The 12,900-nt window shown below is 46.7% G+C and overlaps 1 protein-coding gene across 1 annotated transcript; it reads right to left on the bottom strand.

Annotated features, from left to right (window-relative positions):
* Positions 1-653: 653 nt before the first annotated feature.
* On the bottom strand, positions 654-10,183 carry LOC124012691. Its single transcript, XM_046326566.1, has 6 exons — positions 9,979-10,183; positions 4,374-6,536; positions 3,084-3,313; positions 2,354-2,561; positions 1,868-1,992; positions 654-1,711 (listed from the first exon to the last, which is right to left on the bottom strand). The coding sequence occupies exons 1-6, from the start codon at positions 9,979-9,981 to the stop codon at positions 1,654-1,656; spliced, it is 2,787 nt and encodes a 928-aa protein (XP_046182522.1). The 5' UTR covers positions 9,982-10,183; the 3' UTR covers positions 654-1,653.
* Between the last annotated feature and the right edge of the window lie 2,717 nt (positions 10,184-12,900).

Here is a 12,900-nt window from a genome sequence, read left to right as displayed (position 1 = left end):
AGTCACTGGGTTAATAATCACAGACCGGGAGAGACATTCAAATGACTAATGTAATCTTATTAAAAACAGAAAGGGACTCTTTTTAAACCTACCTCTTTACATGTTTGCTTTTAAAAAAACAACTGTCTGATGCTGATGCTTTATTAATACGTGTGTAAGGTGATATCTTCCCTATTTATATGTGTCCCAAATGGTACACCTGTTCCCTATAAGTCCTGGTTGAAAGTAGTGCACGACACAGGGAATAGGGTTCCATAGGGTTCTGGTCTAAAGTAGTGCACTATAATAGGGAATAGGGTTCCATGGGGCTCTGGTCTAAAGTAGTGCACGACACAGGGAATAGGGTGCCATTTGGAACATTAGTCCCTATATCCCCTGGGCTCAAAACTCCATTAGCTTCTGTCATTGTTTAAAACATTCCACCGTGTTTGCCCTTATATGCACACCTTCCTTCTCGCTGCTTGGGCCTTCCCAAATGGCACCCTGTTCCCTGTATAGTGCACCCTATTCCCTGACACCGGGCCAGGGTCAAAAGTAGTGCACTACGTAGAGGATAGAGTGCGATTTGGGAAGGCAGGCCCTGTGTTCTGACTAATGGCAGTAAACTCCTCACCAACACTCAAGATAGTTTACAGTTTAAAAGAACACAACACCCTTTTTTAAATGTTTTATTCATGACCGCAATGCTCTCTATAAAGAATACAAAAATCACATCTATCTTCAGACTGTTCCAGAACCTTCTGCTCTACAGATGTTTAACAATGTCTAAATATAGAACGATAATGATGTTGTTGAGATTTTGGTGTTTAAAGAGACCGCTTTCCAAACCTGATTGGTAACTCAGGTTTCAGCTGCCAGTGTACTAAACAGTCATCTTTCTTTTTTCCCTGGTTTAAAAAACGTTACATTTTCAATGTCTCTCTCTTATCTCTTATCGTTCCAGATAATACTCTCACATGCATCTGAAAAGTCTATTTGTAAAGAAGGTTATATTAGAAGTGACTGTGTACAGACAAAGGGCAGTTAGTCTCGTTACCTAAAACTGACTTACACTGAGTGGACAAAACATTAAGAACACCTGCTCTTTCCATGACATAAACTGACCATGTGAAAGCTATGTTCCCTTATTGATGTCACTTGTTAAATCCACTTCAATCAGTGTAGATGAAAGGGGAGGAGACATGTAGATGACAGGGGAGGAGACATGTAGATGAAAGGGGAGCAGACATGTAGATGAAAGGGGAGGAGACACGTAGATAAAAGGGGAGGAGACATGTAGATGAAAGGGGAGGAGAGATATAGATGAAAGGGGAGGAGACATGTATATGAAAGGGGAGGAGACATGTAGATGAAAGGGGAGGGGACATGTCGATGAAAGGGGAGGGGACATGTAGATTAAAGGGGAGGAGACATGTAGATTAAAGGGGAGGAGATGGGTTAAAGAAGGAGTTTTAAGCCTTGAGACAATTGAGACATGGATTGTGAATGTGTGTCACTCGGAGGATGAATGGACAAGACAACTGGCTTTGAACAGAGTGTGGTAGTAGGTGCCAGGCGCACTGGTTTGTGTCAAGAACTGCAAAGCAATAATAGGAAGGTGTTCTTAATGATATGTACAGTCATATTATATTTGACTTCTATTAGTCCCAGTGGTCATGTTTTCTCCCTCACACTGTTTAGATCATTCTTGTTATGGTCCTCGACGATGCCTCTGTACGGAGAACAACAAAAATCACCAGATTACAGTCAACATGTTAACCATGTTATAAGATAATGCTGTATAATTGTAATGAACTGATTTTAATAGCCAATGCTGATATTATTTGTTGGCTGTCTGGTAAATTCCGGAAACGGTCAATTATCTCACCTGTACAGGTAGACTTCTTTCGTAAGACTGTCTCTCAGTTGCTCCATCTCCTTGGTTTTCCTCTTCTGAATGTGTAGCTCCATCTTCTGCTCTCTGCTCGTCTCCTCCAGCCTGTCCACTGTCTCCTGTGGGGGGAGGGAGACAAGGTTTCATAAACCTGACATTAGTGTTTATAATGTATTGAAAGACTGGTGTTCTAATCTCTGTCTCTGTGTGTGTTGAGGAAGGGAACTCTCCCTCATTCCAACCCTATCTACTGGACCTCTCCCTCATTCCAACCCTATCTACTGGACCTCTCCCTCATTCCAACCCTATCTACTGGACCTCTCCCTCATTCCAACCCTATCTACTGGACCTCTCCCTCATTCCAACCCTATCTACTGGACCTCTCCCTCATTCCAACCCTATCTACTGGACCTCTCCCTCATTCCAACCCTATCTACTGGACCTCTCCCTCATTCCAACCCTCCCTTCATCCCTCCATACCTTATACTGCTCTACGTCCTCTCTCCTGTGTGTCTTCGTCAGTTTGAGTCTCTCCTCCAGGCAGGCTCTCTGCAGCCCCAGCCTCTGTCCCTCCTCCCTCAGGGGCCCCCGGCGGGCCCTCAGCTCCTGGGCCTGCTGCCTGGCCTTCACCAGGGCCTCTGACGTCCCCTCCCTCCGCTTCAACAGGGCCAGCAGCATTGGCTCATACCTGGGGGAGGAGGAGAGATGATAATGAATTTCAGTGCACCTGACAAAACATCTGCAAATCTATGTACGGGATCAAATCAAATTGTATTTGTCACGTGCGCCAAATACAAGAGGTGTAGTAGACCTCACAGTGAAATGCTGAATACAACAGGTGTAGTAGACCTTACAGTGAAATGCTGAATACAACAGGTGTAGTAGACCTTACAGTGAAATGCTGAATACAACAGGTGTAGTAGACCTTACAGTGAAATGCTTACTTACAAGCCCTTAACAAACAATGCATTTTTAAGAAAATACCCCCCCCCCCCCCACACACACACACACAAAATAAGAGATAAGAATAACAAATAATTAAAGAGCAGCAGTAAAATAACAATACCGGGGCTTTTGGAATTTGGTATAATGATATATAATTCATGATAAGTGCGTACCTCATAATTGCTGTGTCAATCCTAGTGCCATATGCTTGACTAGAGACCACCTTTGAGTTATGATAACGCCTAGCAATGTTGAGAGAGAATACCTTTCCTCCAGGGCTTTAAGCCCCCCCTGCAGGTACTGCTGTAACTCCCCACAGGAGTTCCTCCTGCTCTGGGTCATCTCCTCTATGGGGTTGGGTGTCTGGCTGTGGGTCTGGAGCTGGGACTGCAGAGTGGAGAGCTGGGACTGCAGAGTGGAGAGCTGGGACTGGTGGGTGGAGCGGAGCTGAGACACCTCCTCAGTCAGCTTGATGATCAGTGCGTCAAGTTCCAGCTGGGGAAGAGACGGAGAACGAGATGGCGAGCGAGACGGAGAGCGAGAGCGAGAGAGAGAGAGAGGTAGAGAGAGAGAGAGAGAGAGAGAGAGAGAGAGAGAGAGAGAGAGAGAGAGAGAGAGAGAGAGAGAGAGAGAGAGAGAGAGAGAGAGAGAGAGAGAGAGAGAGAGAGAGAGAGAATAACCTGCATTGCCTTTTGAGCTCTGATGAACGCAGCAGAGGGTTCTGGAACACTCAGTGTTCTAGAACATTTAACATTTGAAATATTCTAGAACACTCATACAATATTCTGGGGGTTCAGGATATATAAAACACTCAAGAAGGTTCTAGAATGCACATAAGGTTTTGGAATATTGACGGTTTAGGAACATTCAGAAGGTTGTCTAGCACAGAAGGCACACCCAGAAGATTCATAGATACTCAGAAGGTTCTGGAACACCCAGAAGATTCATGGATACTCAGAAGGTGCTGGAACACCCAGAAGATTCATGGATACTCAGAAGGTGCTGGAACACCCAGAAGATTCATGGATACTCAGAAGGTGCTGGAACACCCAGAAGATTCATAGATACTCAGAAGGTGCTGGAACACCCAGAAGATTCATGGATACTCAGAAGGTGCTGGAACACCCAGAAGATTCATGGATACTCAGAAGGTGCTGGAACACCCAGAAGATTCATGGATACTCAGAAGGTGCTGGAACACCCAGAAGATTCATGGATACTCAGAGGGTATATGGACACCCGATCGCTGCAGCTGTACACAGCCCATCTGTAAATAGCCCATCCAACCAACTACCTGCCTCATCCCGATATTCGTTTTTGTTTTTCTGCTCTTTTGCACACCAGCATTTCTACTTGCACATCCTCATCTGCACGTGTATCACTCCAGTGTTAATCTGTTAAACTGGCCTACTTGGTTAAATAAAAATAATAATAATTAAAAAGGTGCTGGAACACCCAGACGTGTAATAGATACTCATGTATATTCTGAACACCCAGACATTTTATGGCTACTCAGAAAGTTCTGGACTGGTCAGAAGAACACTCCAGCCCCTACCTGTTCTTTGTTTAGCTGGGCAACGTCACGCTGCTGGGTTGCCAGGGTGACCTGGTTGTGAGCACACTCCCTGGCGACAGAGAACAGCTTCCTCTTCAGCCTCCTCATGTCCTCCTGAAGACCCTGCCTCTCCAGACGCACACTGGACAGCCTCATCTCCTCCTCACTCCTCTCAGCCCTCAAAGACTGCCACTCCCTCATCCGCGCCTCCCTCCTCCCGTCTGCCTCAATATTCAGCACCTGGCTTAACTGTGCCGCCTGCCCTCCTTCACTCCCTTCCTCTGTCCCCGTCTTCTCCTCTCTCAGTGCCTGCAGCTCTCCCATCAGTTCATTCCGTCTCTTCTCCAGTTTCTCCACCTCCTCGATGCACCCCTCTAGCGCAGTACCCAACACCTCCAACTCCTGCACGGATCCCCTCATCTCCACCCCTCCCAGCCCTGTCTCTAGTTGTTGACCCCAGATAATGTGAGCCTCTGTGTCCCCCACAGAAACACCGGAGACATGTCCTTCTGTGTCCTCGTCACACATCACCGTGGACATGGACCCTCTTGTGTGTGTATCTCCACAGTCTCCTAACTCATCCGAGTATCTCTCTGTGGAGATAGCTTGGTAGCTTGGGGGCTCAAATTGGCCAAAGGTACTTCCCAAATATGGCTTCATATCCACACGTCCCACAGACTCCTCGTGTCCTTGTGTTGCCACTCCTCTCTCCATGTGTCTGTCTTGTGTTACCTTTTTCATGTTGGGGTTGGGTTGGCCGTATCCTTTGGGTAAACTGGGGTAAGTCCACTCTAAAGGGTCAAAGGTAATTCCTGCCTCCTCCATACAGTTCTCTAACATGGCCAGCATCGCCATTAGCTCGGTCTGATACTCAGCCATAGTGCCACTCAGCTGAGTGCCTGCGGCGGTAAGAGGAGGCAACTGAGGCTGGACAGCGGCTCCTGTGGCTCCACTCTGATCCAAAATGGATTCCACCTCCTTCAGGTGACTTTGGCAATGGTTCCTAGACTCCTCCACGTGTGTGTCTGTGTCGGTCAGGATGGATCCACCTGTGTGACACTCATTACCACCACTGCTCCCCATCATAGCAACCATCTTCTGTATGTCTGACTGGTTCTGGTTCTGAGCTGGTCCAGACAGGTGTGTGTCTGTGTACATGGTGGACAGGCAGGAGGCGATGGAGACACCTGTCATGTCCTCACAACTCTTCAATAGGTCATCCATCTCCCTCAGGTGTGGTTGAATCTGTCCTAACCCACTAAGGTGTGGTTGAATCTGTCCTAACCCAGTAAGGTGTGGCTGGATCTGTCCTAACCCACTAAGGTGTGGCTGGATCTGTCCTAACCCACTAAGATGTGGCTGGATCTGTCCTACCCCACTAAGGTGTGGCTGGATCTGTCCTAACCCACTAAGGTGTGGCTGGATCTGTCCTAACCCACTAAGGTGTGGCTGGATCTGTCCTAACCCACTCTGGTGTGGCTGGATCTGTCCTAACCCACTAAGGTGTGGCTGGATCTGTCCTAACCCACTAAGGTGTGGCTGGATCTGTCCTAACCCATTATGGTGTGGCTGGTTCTGTCCTAACCCACTAAGGTGTGGCTGGATCTGTCCTAACCCACTAAGGTGTGGCTGGATCTGTCCTACCCCACTAAGGTGTGGCTGGATCTGTCCTAACCCACTAAGGTGTGGCTGGATCTGTCTTAACCCACTAAGGTGTGGCTGGATCTGTCCTAACCCACTAAGGTGTGGCTGGATCTGTCCTAAACCACTAAGGTGTGGCTGGATCTGTCCTAACCCACTAAGGTGTGGCTGGATCTGTCCTACCCCACTGAGGTGTGTGTTCATTTGGGTCGTCGACAGCTGAGACCCAAACGAGTCTGTCGTTTCTCCGACACGACTTCCAAACATGGTGTCCATGTCCTTGAACTGGGCTCGTGTCTCATCCAGGTGTGTCTCTCTGCAGGTATCCGATAGGGAGGACTGACTGTGAGCTGAGCCCGTCAGGACTGTGTCTGTTCTGGTATCTCCCAGTAGAGGTGGGAATAAAGCGCCTGTCTCCTCTTCAACACCATCGTCCCCACACTTATCTTCCTCGTCGATGAACAGCGGATCGAAGCAGATTTCCCGGTCCATCGGCAGCTCAGTCTCTTGGTCTTCCATGCCCTGTGATGAAGAGGAGGAAGATGAAGAGTGAACAGAAGTTGTGAGTAATATTGTAAACCTAATAATGTTATATTGTAGAAAAAGCCAGCTGCGACCATATAGGAAACAGTTTGTTATGGAGGACAGGCATGCCAACCACAGAGTCTACAGGTTGAAACACATCGACCACATAGGAAACAGTTTGTTATGGGGGACAGGCATGCCAACCACAGAGTCTACAGGTTGAAACACATTTGTTATGGGGGACAGGCATGCCAACCACAGAGTCTAGGTTGAAACAGTTTTGTTATGGGGGACAGGCATGCCAACCACAGAGTCTACAGGTTGAAACACATCGACCACATAGGAAACAGTTTGTTATGGGGGACAGGCATGCCAACCACAGAGTCTACAGGTTGAAACACATCGACCACATAGGAAACAGTTTGTTATGGGGGACAGGCATGCCAACCACAGAGTCTACAGGTTGAAACACATCGACCACATAGGAAACAGTTTGTTATGGAGGACAGGCATGCCAACCACAGAGTCTACAGGTTGAAACACATCGACCACATAGGAAACAGTTTGTTATGGGGGACAGGCATGCCAACCACAGAGTCTACAGGTTGAAACACATCGACCACATAGGAAACAGTTTGTTATGGGGGACAGGCATGCCAACCACAGAGTCTACAGGTTGAAACACATCGACCACATAGGAAACAGTTTGTTATGGAGGACAGGCATGCCAACCACAGAGTCTATAGGCTGAAACACATCGACCACATAGGAAACAGTTTGTTATGGGGGACAGGCATGCCAACCACAGAGTCTAGGTTGAAACACATCGACCACATAGGAAACAGTTTGTTATGGGGGACAGGCATGCCAACTACAGAGTCTACAGGTTGATTAACACAGAGTCTAAGCCATACCACATAGGAAACAGTTTGTTATGGGGACAGGCATGCCAACTACAGAGTCTACAGGTTGAAACACATCGACCACATAGGAAACAGTTTGTTATGGAGGACAGGCATGCCAACCACAGAGTCTATAGGCTGAAACACATTCAACAGACTGGGGTGGCGTTGTCTTCGATCAGGATGTTTTTGTCAACTGGAAACAGAGGAAGGGGCCAGGCGGGGTAGGGGTTACGGTGAGGTGGGGTGCATTACAGCAATAAGCCTAAAGAACGTCAGTCACCACGGGACAGCTGCCCTAGCCTAGCACCAACTGACAGCTGGGATCACACACACACACACACACACACACACACACACACACACACACACACACACACACACACACACACACACACACACACACACACACACACACACACACACACACACACACACACACACACACACACACACACACACTCACTCACTCACTCACTCACTCACTCACTCACACACACACACACACACACGCACAATGTGCGTTTACTCTTATTCTTATGGGGACACACATTGACTTGTATCCTAATACACAGGCATTCACAGAAACACTGTGACACCCTCTAGCCTGGCTTGTAGCCTCTGGCTCTAACGCTTTAGCAACTGTTATGACATAGAGTACATTACAGAGTACATCGTCCTAACATGTCGTGTACCAGTCGATTGGACAAACTATCCATACTGCGTCAGGAATACTAAGCTCTGTGTTTAGCTGTAATGACTCGGCTCGTTAAGCTAGCCGGAGCTAGCTTTAGCCTATTCTGTAAGACTCACTTATTACTTATTACTGGACTCGTTGTTGACGTTTTAGTGTTTTTGGTGAACCCACCAATTAAACAAAACCATCTGTCCTTGTCAGGACCAGTCTTTAGAGGCAACCCCCCCCCCCCAAATAATATGAGCTGCTAACTCAAAAGATAACCATTGCTGTATACAAGTACTTACTGTGTCAGTTTTTGTAACCTGTGAATGGACTCTGGAAAACTACCTAGCTAACCCTCTGTACCCCTCTTATGTACAATTTATGTACATTTAAAATATGTGAATACGTGAGGACCACTGTTTTCAGTGCCAGTCTCTCTGCAGTGTCGACGGTGTCCTAGGATTGACAGTTACCGGCATGGCAGGGGGACCAGCTGTCTCTCTCTTCCTGCCTGGGCAGGGTACGCATGGAGAAGACACATTCCTACAGAGCCTCCGTCATGAGTCTCCCGCCTATGTACATGTACAAACTGCCCTACAGTTGACTGCCCACAAACTGCCTTACAGTTGACTGCCCACAAACTGCCTTACAGTTGACTGCCCACAAACTGCCTTACAGTTGACTGCCCACGAACTGCCTTACAGTTTACTGCCCACAAACTGCCTTACAGTTTACTGCCCACAAACTGCCTTACAGTTTACTGTCCACAAACTGCCCACAAACTGCCCACAAACTGCCCTACAGTTGACTGTCCACAAACTGCCCACAAACTGCCCTACAGTTGATTGCCCACAAACTGCCCACAAACTGCCTTACAGTTTACTGCCCACAAACTGCCTTACAGTTGACTGCCCACAAACTGCCCTACAGTTGACTGCCCACAAACTGCCCACAAACTGCCTTACAGTTGACTGCCCACAAACTGCCCTTCAGTTGACTGCCCACAAACTGCCCACAAACTGCCTTACAGTTGACTGCCCACAAACTGCCCTACAGTTGACTGCCCACAAACTGCCCTACAGTTGACTGCCCACAAACTGCCTTACAGTTGACTGCCCACAAACTGCCCACAAACTGCCTTACAGTTGACTGCCCACAAACTGCCCACAAACTGCCCTACAGTTGACTGCCCACAAACTGCCTTACAGTTGACTGTCCACAAACTGCCCACAAACTGCCTTACAGTTGACTGCCCACAAACTGCCCTACAGTTGACTGCCCACAAACTGCCCACAAACTGCCTTACAGTTGACTGCCCACAAACTGCCCACAAACTGCCTTACAGTTGACTGCCCACAAACTGCCCTACAGTTGACTGTCCACAAACTGCCCACAAACTGCCTTACAGTTGACTGTCCACAAACTGCCCACAAACTGCCTTACAGTTGACTGCCCACAAACTGCCCTACAGTTGACTGCCCACAAACTGCCCTACAGTTGACTGCCCACAAACTGCCCACAAACTGCCTTAAAGTTGACTGCCCACAAACTGCCCTACAGTTGACTGCCCACAAACTGCCTTACAGTTGACTGTCCACAAACTGCCCACAAACTGCCTTACAGTTGACTGCCCACGAACTGCCCTACAGCAGATCATTCAGATTCAGAGAGGTACAAACCTGCATTGAATAAACAACTACTTTATCAGGACATAAATAACTGTGTCTCTGCTTTACAGATAAACACTCTGAAAACCGATTCAGAAACACACTTTAAGTAGCTGTTTGACCACAATCTCAAAAAAACGCACAGACTTGTTGAAGTTGATGTTATTAGATGTGTTTGATAAACTTACCATTCAGCAGATACTTTCTCTCCAATCCTTTTCTCCTCTCCTCCGTCCTTAGACAGTATATCCACAAGATGAAACTGAGACAGTGGGTCTGGAGAAGAGAGAGTGAGGGGAGGATAAGAGAGAAAGGAAGGAGAGATGAAAGAGAGAGAGAGAGAAAGAGAGAGAGAGAGAGAGAGAAAGAGACAGGGTGAAAGAAAGAGATAGAGAGAGAGAGGATTGACTCTGCCTCCTCTCCACCAGTCAGTGGGCTGCTATGCGTTGCCCTGGCGACTATGATTCGGTTTACATGTATTAATAAACACTTGTCTGTAGGGAGAAAGAGGAGACAGAGTGGTCTGGCTCTGTCATAGATATAAGTTGGTTCCCCAATGGCACCCAATTCCCTAAGTAGTGCATTTACATTTGACCAGGGCCCAGAGGACACACAGACTACAGTTTAACAATAGATCATTGTTTTTCCCTTCATTTAATTGGCACCATGTTGGAACCAATATTCCATGACAGTTACATTCCATGAGAATGCAAATTAGAACGTTTTGACAGTTGTTTGATAAAGTTCTTATGGGGAGGGGCCATAGTGGCAATATCCAATTGGAGAAGAGAGAAGGCGGGGATGACTTAATAGGAGGAAGTGTGTGTGTGTGTGTGTGTGTGTGTGTGTGTGTGTGTGTGTGTGTGTGTGTGTGTGTGTGTGTGTGTGTGTGTGTGTGTGTGTGCGTGCGTGCGTGCGTGCGTGCGTGCGTGCGTGCGTGCGTGCGTGCGTGCGTGCGTGCGTGCGTGCGTGCGTGCGTGCGTGTGTGTGTGTGTGTGTGTGTGTGTGTGTGTGTGTGTGTGTGTGTGTGGTGAGCGGGCCGTAGATTCCTCCAATGCCTGTTCATTATCGAGCCATCTTTATATAGCCCTGTGCTCTTCGCTTGCCTCACACAAGATATCAGAGAAGGAGGTTGGTTTTCCCCCCAAATCCCTGGGGATATACATGATGGAACATAGGTGCAGTCTGTCTGTCTTGAGGAAGAGAATCATTCACGTGTTCTTTGTTGTAAAGTAATGGAATTTATATCTAAATTGATAATTAATTGGCGGATCTGATGTTAACATAATTATAGCAAACACTTTTCTCCAAAGTGACTTACATTCATGCATTAATCTTACTTATGGGGAGGGGGGGGGGTCGCAGGAACCGAACCCAATATCCTGGCGTTGCAAGCACCCATTCTCTACCAACTGAGCTACAGAAGACTACGCGTTTGCATTAAAGTCACCACAAGGTGGCGCTAAACTCTTAATAAAAGTCCTCTTGGTCTATCTGTAACTCCGTGGGTGGTGTGGAAACATATACAACTGGACATTTTACAGTCATTATATCAGTTAGGTACAAAGTCCTCAGTCTGTCATAGTCATGGTTTCTGCTTGGCCAGACTCTGTGTCTGTCTCTTTCTCTAAACGGTGGTTCAGAGGAATCCATTCTTTAAACACGTATAAGCATATATTATCCTCCATAACGATGATGTTATACTGAGGGCCCTGATCCAATCAGATCCACTTTAGCCGGATTTTCCCATAACGGTGTTAGAGATGTGAAGTCCACAAGCGTCTCCCGGCATTATTACCTAAAGCGGACCGTGCCATTGGCTGCACCGAGTGGCATTAAGAGAAATCCCAAGTAGCCTTGGAATGTGAGATGTAATCTACACCTCCATTAGGATGACAGAAATGCGCATTGTGTCCTTTAATGATTTTTCCAATTTGAGCGTAATTATTTCCATATAGGCTACTTTTTTTTTGCTCTTAACTCCTAACACAAGTGGGGGCGTAAGGAGTGATTTCAAATACAGAAACTATTTGAATTAAATATTTTTGAATTTGTAGTTAGATATTGAATTTAAATTTAATATTGTCAAATTTGGCATGCACAAATTAAACAATTGAATTCAGAAAATTAACATGATTAACATGACTGGAAATTTAATTAATGTTTCATTCAGTTTTTAAAGTTAATTTCAATGTAACTGAAATGTCAAATTCAATATAAATATGGTAGATATTGCATTCATTGTATGTATCCAGTTTACAAACCATCATTTCAAGTTTATCAATGTTTCATATTTTCAATTTCTCAGATGCAGTTTTCAAATTCGGTTCTCTAAATTCAGATTCAACATCCTGGTACTTTTCCAGCCAGGAATTGTAGAAGAGAACAGATGTTCTCTACAATAAACAGGGTTCTGGTCGTTTCTGAAGCCAATGTTGGCACGTTGAATTTATTTTCTTCTAGCGTTTTAACCATTTGGGCTACAAGCTGTTATGGCCTCATTCCTGAAATCTATGACTCTGGAACATCATCGTGCCTTCTGTTCCTATCTATGGATACTTTAGAAGGAAATGTGAATAGCCCTTTCATAGCCCTTCTAAGGATAGCTTTTCCACTACCTAATTCATCTTGCTCTTGTGACTGACTGGATGCTAACCGGGTCTCCTGAATGTCACAAGACTGTGTTAGCACACTTAGCTAAAGCCCATAGGGAAGAGGAGGTCAGAAACTTGGCCGTGTGGTGCCAGGACAACAACCTCTCCCTCAAAGTGATCAAGACAAAAACCTATTCCCCCTCAGGGGACTGAAAAGATTTGGCATGGGTCCTCAGATCCTCAAAAGGTTCTACAGCTGCACCATTGAGAGCATTCTGACTGGTTGCATCACTGCCTGGTATGGCAACTGTTCGGCCTCCGACAGCAAGGCACTACAGAGGGTAGTGCGTACGGCCCAGTACATCACTGGGGCCAAGCTTCCTGCCATCCTCGACCTCTATACCAGGTGGTGTCAGAGGAAGGCCCTAAAAATTGTCAAAGACTCCAGCCACCCCAGTCATAGACTCTTCTGTCTGCTACCACACGGCAAGCGGTACCGGAGCTCTAAGTCTAGGT

The sequence above is a fragment of the Oncorhynchus gorbuscha genome, linkage group LG24, assembly GCF_021184085.1.
Source record: "Oncorhynchus gorbuscha isolate QuinsamMale2020 ecotype Even-year linkage group LG24, OgorEven_v1.0, whole genome shotgun sequence".
NCBI classification, from domain to species: domain Eukaryota; kingdom Metazoa; phylum Chordata; class Actinopteri; order Salmoniformes; family Salmonidae; genus Oncorhynchus; species Oncorhynchus gorbuscha.
Note: the sequence above shows the minus strand (reverse complement) of the source record. Positions and strands in the feature narration are given on the sequence as shown.

Excerpts from the sequence above, each read along its gene's own strand:
- LOC124012691 (XM_046326566.1), bottom strand. Across the intron at positions 3,314-4,373 it reads CCCAGCTAAACAAAGAACAG|CTGGAACTTGACGCACTGAT; the intron begins GTAGGGGCTGGA and ends TCTCTTCCCCAG. Across the intron at positions 1,712-1,867 it reads AAAGAAGTCTACCTGTACAG|AGGCATCGTCGAGGACCATA; the intron begins GTGAGATAATTG and ends TTCTCCGTACAG.